This window comes from Pinus tabuliformis, chromosome 2_2, assembly GCF_031772625.1.
Source record: "Pinus tabuliformis cultivar Carrire ecotype Pingquan chromosome 2_2, CPIR1, whole genome shotgun sequence".
NCBI lineage: Eukaryota > Viridiplantae > Streptophyta > Pinopsida > Pinales > Pinaceae > Pinus > Pinus tabuliformis.
The window spans coordinates 708,555,273-708,562,516 of record NC_142300.1 but is presented as its reverse complement, the minus strand read 5'-3'; the positions used below and the strand labels follow the sequence as shown (position 1 = coordinate 708,562,516).

At 36.6% G+C, this 7,244-nt stretch overlaps 1 protein-coding gene across 1 annotated transcript; it reads right to left on the bottom strand.

Annotated features, from left to right (window-relative positions):
- Positions 1–268: 268 nt before the first annotated feature.
- On the bottom strand, positions 269–718 carry LOC149194638 (acetyl-CoA carboxylase 1-like). The gene has a single exon (XM_089407742.1). The coding sequence runs from the start codon at positions 716–718 to the stop codon at positions 269–271; it is 450 nt and encodes a 149-aa protein (XP_089263868.1).
- Between the last annotated feature and the right edge of the window lie 6,526 nt (positions 719–7,244).

Here is a 7,244-nt window from a genome sequence, read left to right as displayed (position 1 = left end):
AAGCATCTAAGTTTCGTTTTGGAGATGGGTATTATAATCGTGGCAGATAGTAATGACAAAATGTTTTACAACTATTGAGTTTGAATCCACATATCTTCACACACACACATTTGAGTCCCAATAGCGTTCTTCTCCACCACTCTATAGCAGCATCAAAGACAGCCTCTACCCTGTCAATATCACCTACCTTCTCTAATAGTAATGTAGAAATAGTTCCAAGTCGGTGTTTTCTTTCAGTTATGCACTCCAAAGATTCGATAGCAACCTGCTAATGACTCGCAGCTGTGGCAACTTGGGCACGTAAAATAAGAGCCAGTGTTGATTTCATTGGATACTTTTCAATAATTTTTCCTAAAGTTTCTTCTACTATCTCTGTAATGAGCTGAACATTTGCATAGATGTTATTATTGTTACCTCCTGGCACTTCTACAAATTGATCAACAATTCGTATGTACTCAGCATTGATCCTCATATCTTCACGTGTGGCCATAACCACCAGTAAAATAGCATTTTTAGTCCCAAATGTTTCATAAGCCCATGCTCTCACACTCCACATAAATTTGATTGCTACCATGCCATTGTTGGCAATTAAAATACTCTGGATTGGTTTGTTTTTGTCGAGTGCATAACATAACTCATCAATTTGAGATAAAACTATTGAAGTCCTCACTGCAACCTTCCCATTTGCAATCCCATTAGTGTGGATACCTTCCCCCATATTATCTTTGTTATTTCCTAAGACACCTTAAAACTAGCAGACTTATGCCGCCCCTCAACTAAGAGGAAGGTTCAATTTGCAGACCACCTAATGAACAATAAGCCCAATGCGATTATGCCCCTCAGAGACTCGAGAGATCCCCCTACAATCTCTCTATTACTTGATTAGATTTGTTCTCTTTGATTAACAACGATGCTTGAAGTAAAGTCGGTGTCACGCTATCTGGGAACATGTTGATAAGGGTCAATACAAGTTCCCAATCCTAATCTAACTTGTTTGCATTTAGTAACAACGGTGCACGATTACAGTAAATTGCTTCCTTTTGTATAGTAGAAAGCTTATACTCAAGGCTATCAGCAAGCTGTAATCCTTGAACTCCACCACTCTCTTCAATTAATTTGTCAAACTTCTTTAATACACCAAACCCATCCTTGGCACCCTTCAGTGCGATGAAATTATTTGTTGCAACTGCAATTGATGGAGCATCAGCTAGATTTTGTTTTAGAATATTGTTATAGGTTTTCATTGTATCCCCATCTTTTCTCAATGAGAGCACATGTTGCATTATATGCCATCTCAAAGCTACTATTCCAAAAGTAGTCAGAAGTTTCATGAAGGCCTAGATCTCCAATGATTGTCCTATTTATATGAGTATTGAGAGCATATTTTTTTCTTTGAAGAAAGTGGCAAGTTCAGAGAATATTGGTTCGTACCTTAGTCAAAGAATTTATATATATGAGCATTCAAGTCCTATCCATGACATGGTGCGATATTTGTTGAAGGTTTGATAGCCATCATTTCTGCTTTGAAAGTGAATATGCTGGAGGATTTTTGGGAATGACAGAGTTCAATGTTCGTAAGCATTGGGGGTTGTTTATATTATTTAAAGTTGTGGCTATTTGGCATTGTGTGAGATATTCATGTGTTATGAAACCAACTCACAAAAAGATAGAAAAGATAGATCAACGCCTTAAAAATAAGCCTCTTCAAGGGTGCAACCTCCTTTACATTACACAAATGAAATATTCTTAGATGATTCAAATGACAAAAGCTCCTTTCTATATATAGGAGTCTAAGGGGTCACAATATAACCAAGCCGACTTAAAAATAATAATATAAAGGCACAAAAATAACAATAGAGGGATTCTATGGGGCACAATAATAAAAATATGGGGACAATACGGGCACAACAATAATAATAAGGGATATAACGACAATAGTAATGGGGGAATCACTAATATTATAAGGACCTAACATGCCCCTCTCCTTCAATAAAGTGTTGTCCTCAACGCTTGAGTAGTTTTGGATGATTTTGTATAAAATTCTCATCCTCCCATGTGGAATCTTCAGCGGATAATTTAATTCCACTTGATGAGATATTTCGAAATTGATCGATTTCATAGCTGTCGAGTTCTTGTTTCTGTGATTGCTTCTAGTTCCAATATAATTTTTCCTTCCTCGTCAAGTTTTGGAAATATTGTTTGAACTGGGTGCTTGTTGCCTATAACCTTCTTTAAACATGAAACATGGAAAACTGGGTGCACTCAAGAAGCTGCAGGAAGCTGCAATTTGTATGCCATAGTACCAATATTTTGCAACACCTTGTATGGACCATAATATTTTGGTGATAATTTTATTATCCTTCTTAGCTTGCTTGAGGGACATTTATTTATATGGTTGTAGCCGTAGGAATACCCAGTCACCTACATCATAACTTCTTTCGCTGCGATGTTGATCTGCCTGTTGTTTCATTCTATTCTGTGCCAACGTGAGGTTATCCTTTAAGAGTTGGAGGACTTGTTGTTGATGCTTGATGTGATGTTCCACTGCTTGAACCTTACAATTTTCTCTTAAATATGATGTGATGGATGGTGTATGATATCCATAAAGTTCCATAAATGGGGTCATTTTTGCTGCAGTATGGAAGGAAGCGTTATACCACCATTCAGACAACGGCAACCATTTGACCCATTGTGTTTGTTTATTAGATACAAAGCAATGAAGACATCCTTCCAAACATTTGTTTACTATCTCAGTTTTCCCATCAGATTGAGGATGATAAGATTCAAGCTATGAGCTAACTGAGTACCAAGACAAGAAAATAATTCTGTCCAAAAATTTCCAGTGAAAATGGGATCTCTATCGCTTACAATAGTCTTTGGGTTTCCATGTAGCTTTTGAATTGTTTCCATAAATTCAGTAGAAACTGTATTGGATTTAAATGGATGTGATAATGCACAAAAGTGTACATGCTTGGTAAGTCTGTAAACTACCACCATGATGACACTTTTTCCTTTGGACTTGGGTAAACCTGTGATAAAATCCATTGAAACCTCCTCCCAACGTTGGCTTGGAATGGATAAAGGTTGTAATAGACCTGGGGTCTTAATTGTTTCAACATTATTTTGTTGGCAAACCAAACATTCCACCACAAACTTTTGAATATCCGATTTAAGGCCATCCCCAAAAAATCCTTCTTAACCCTATGGTAAGTTTTTAAAAATCCTGAGTGCCCTCCTAAGGGAGAAGTGTGCAATTCCATAAGAATCTTTTGTTTGAGTTGGGAATTCTTACATAGGTATAAGTGATCTTTGTACCATAATGAATCATTTTTCCGGCTAAATGTATCAGATGTACTGGAATCTTGTTGTAACTTTCGAATGAGTGCCCACACTTCTTCGTCATTCTTCCATTGCCCCCTTGCTTCGTTTATCCAGTCTAGTTGGATAATAGAAATGGCGCACAACAATGCTTCCACCTCATCATCCTTTCTTGAGAGTGCATTTGCCACAACATTTTGCTTCCCTTTTTTGTAGATGATTTCAAAGTCATAACCCAACATCTTTGTGACCCATTTTTTTTTCTCTTCAAAGGATAATCTTTGTTCTAAAAAGTATTTAAGGCTATCATGATCCATTTTTACATTGAAGTGTCTTCCCATTAGGTAGGGTCATCATTTCTTAAGTGCATGTAGTATTGCCAACATTTCCTTCTCATAAATAGCTTTGTGTAAATACTCTCCCTTGATTGGACGACTTTCGAAAGAAATGGGTCTTTCATCTTGCATTAAAGTAGCACCAATTCCACTTCCTGAAGCATCACATTCCACAATAAAGGTTTTTGTAAAGTCCAACGTAGCTAAGACCGGTGCTTGGGACATTGCCTCTTTAATATGTTCGAAGGCCTTTGTTGATTCTGGAGTCCATGAAAATGCATCTTTCTTCAATAATATTATTAGAGGTGCTGCTATTCTCCCATAATTCTTAACAAACTTGCGATAATACCCTGTCAACCAGAGAAATCCTCGCAGATGATTTATGGATGTGGGGATTTTCCATTCCATAATGGCTTTAATTTTGTTAGGGTCTACCTTAACACCTTCATGAGATACAATATGACCCAGATATTCCACCTCTTGTACTCCAAAGAAAAATTTGGAGCTTTTTGGATATAATTGTTTCTCCTCCAATAGTTTGAGCACCCTGTCAACATGTTCAACATGATCCTTCCACGACTTTTTGTAGATTAGTATATCATCAAAAAATACTAACACAAATTTTCTAAGGAAGGGTTTGAAAATGGAATTCATCAAACCTTGAAATGTAGAAGGTGCATTGGTAAGGCCAAAAGGCATGACCAAAAATTCATAATGACCCTCATGAGTTCTAAATTCTATTTTGGGAATGTCTCCAGTCTTCATTCTGATTTGATGATATCCTGAATGAAGATCCAACTTGGTGAAGTAAATTGATGCATGCAATTCATCCAATAATTCATCAATGACAGGAATGGGAAATTTATATTTAATAGTGAGCTTGTTGAGCTCCCTATAATCTGGACACATTCACCATGATACATCCTTCTTGTGCACCAATACTACTGGAGCAGAGAAATAACTTTGACTAGGTTGAATTATACCAGCGTCTAGCATTTCTGCAACCATACGTTAAATTTCACTCTTTTGGGCATAGGGATATCTGTACAGCCTGATGTTTGGAGGAACACTTCCTGGAATCAAATGAATAACATGATCATGATCACGAATAGGTGGGAGACCTTTGGGAGTCTCAAATACCTTGGAATGATTGTCCAAGACTTTTTGGAGATATGGAGAAATAGATGATTTCAATGTGGGAACCTCTAGCGAGCATAATTGTATAATTACACCTCGTTGTTCCTTCTTTAGAAGCATTGTCATATTGTTAGAGTTGATTATCTTTCCCGGTTTCCCTGCAATATCCCATAATTCAACTTCCTTTCCTTCCGCACAAAATTTCATGAAAAGTTCTTGAAAATTAAAAGCTATTGTACCCAAATATTGTAGCCATTGGACTCCTAGTACAACATCAACATAACCCATTGGAATGGAAAGCCTTGGGCTATTCAATACATATTCTCCCATGGATAGCTTGATATTATGGCACTTTCGAGAGAAATTTATGGTTCCTCCACTTGTAACCATCACTTGGAACTCTGGTGCTGAATATAGGAAGCAATTCAATTCATTTTCTATCATACAATGAATAAAATTATGGGTACTTCCCGAATCAATCAACACTATTACCTTTTTCTTCTTGATATGTCCTTCTATCTTGATAGTTTGAGGAGTGGTAATCCCAACCATTGCATTACAGGATATGGTCGGATTCATTTCTTCTTTATCTAGGGTTTGTTCTTGGACTATATCCTCTTCTTTTGACATTTCTTATTCCTTTTCTTCCTCCTCTTCACAATCTATGTAGAATAATTTCTTCTCAGCACACTTATGACCTTTAGTGTATTTGCTATCACAACTGTAACAAAGCCCTTTTGCTCTTTTTTCATCCAATTGTTGTGGTGTCAACCTTGTAGGTTGTGGAAGGCTAGGGGCCACAAAACTTCCATCTTTATAGTTGTGAGTGGTAGGCTTCCTGGTTGCAATAATTTTGCTTTCCATTTTTCTTGCTAACCTGAATGCCTTCTCCAATGAATCAGGTTCCCAAAGGTGAACCTCATGTTGGATATTATCCTTTAAAGTCCCTATGAACACATCAATCCTTTGCTCCTCTGGAATATATTTTACCCTAATGTTCAATTTTTGGAATCCCTCAATGTGCTCCATCATTGAACCCTTTTGTTTGAGATTTATCAATTGGCTAAAAAAGGTGTTTCTTTTTGTATCCTCATAATGTGATATCATTTCTTCCGTAAAAATTGCCCAAGTGACAATTTCTTTACGACAGCAAAGCCATCAATACCATACAAACTAATTTGGTTCCAAATATAAAGTTGCAATACATACCTTTTGTGTGTTTTGTACATTATGGAGACTGAAAAATTGCTCCATCTGTAGTATCCATGTTTCGGGATCCTTGCCATCAAACTTCCTCATATCGATTTTTGGAACATGGTGGGTCTTCAATCCAACATTAGAGTCTATGAAATCATGATTCACATTTATTTTGTTCTCATCATGAGTTTGTTTTACTACCCTTTCACCATTAGTGACCATTTCTTGTAGCAACTTATTCAAATTTATCTTCAATTCTTCCATCTTATCATCCATGCCATTCATCTTAGCATCCATGCCATTGATCTTAGCTTCCATCTTAATTTCCATGCCATTCATCTTAGCTTCCATCTTAGTGTCCATGCCATTCATCTTAACTTGCATGCCATTCATATTAGCTTCCACGCCATTCATCTTGGCTTCATTTACCTTTAGTAAGAGTGAAATTTGTTGTACTTGGTCTTGTAATTTTGATATATCATGTTGCATCTCTTCCTCTTCTTCATGAGTCATGCTAGAGCTTTCAGGTTTCTTACTAGGTGTTTTCATTTTCTTTCTTCGGGGCATTAATTAATGCTAATAATTCTTCACTATTCCCTTTGAATTCCTTCAAACTAATTTTTCAAACCAATCTTATACAAAATAAAAAACAAAGCTACACACCTTTTTTTTACTTTGTAAGAGCTCGATATTGAATCTGTTGTATCTCTATAAATGCAGATCTAGAATATCTGAAATATCATTCTACGTTAGCCCTTTGAGTCCTCTTTCTAACCCCATAAGTCTGATCAAGATTGGATTCTCCAAGGAAGAGTTATGCCAAATTTCCCACGTGACCTGATTATAGACTAGTTCAGTAGAGCGAACTTGTATGATTTTCCATGTGTCACTGTTTTGACCTTAGTACCTGAAACTGATACAAAAAAACTATAGGACGTACTCTTTTCCTAAATTCTTACGAAATTTCAATCTGATGCTCAAAACAAAAGTTATGGCGGTTTTCCCCACGTCACCTGTTTGGAATGTAATTCGGGAGTCTAAAAAAACCCTAACTTCCTCATATCATATCTCCACAAATATAGCGAGAAAATCTCTAAAATTCAGATGTGAAGTTCTGAATGATTTTGGGTCAAATGGGTTTTTTTTGTAGCTTCTGAAACATCACAGAAAGAAAGTTATAGCGATAATGCCAAAATGACCTTCTTGGAGTAGCGAAACCCTAGAATCCAAAGCTCTGATACCAGATGTTATGAAGCC

Coding starts and splice junctions, on each gene's coding strand:
- LOC149194638 (XM_089407742.1), bottom strand. CDS start 718: ATGGGGGAAGGTATCCACACTAATGGGATTGCAAATGGGAAGGTTGCA.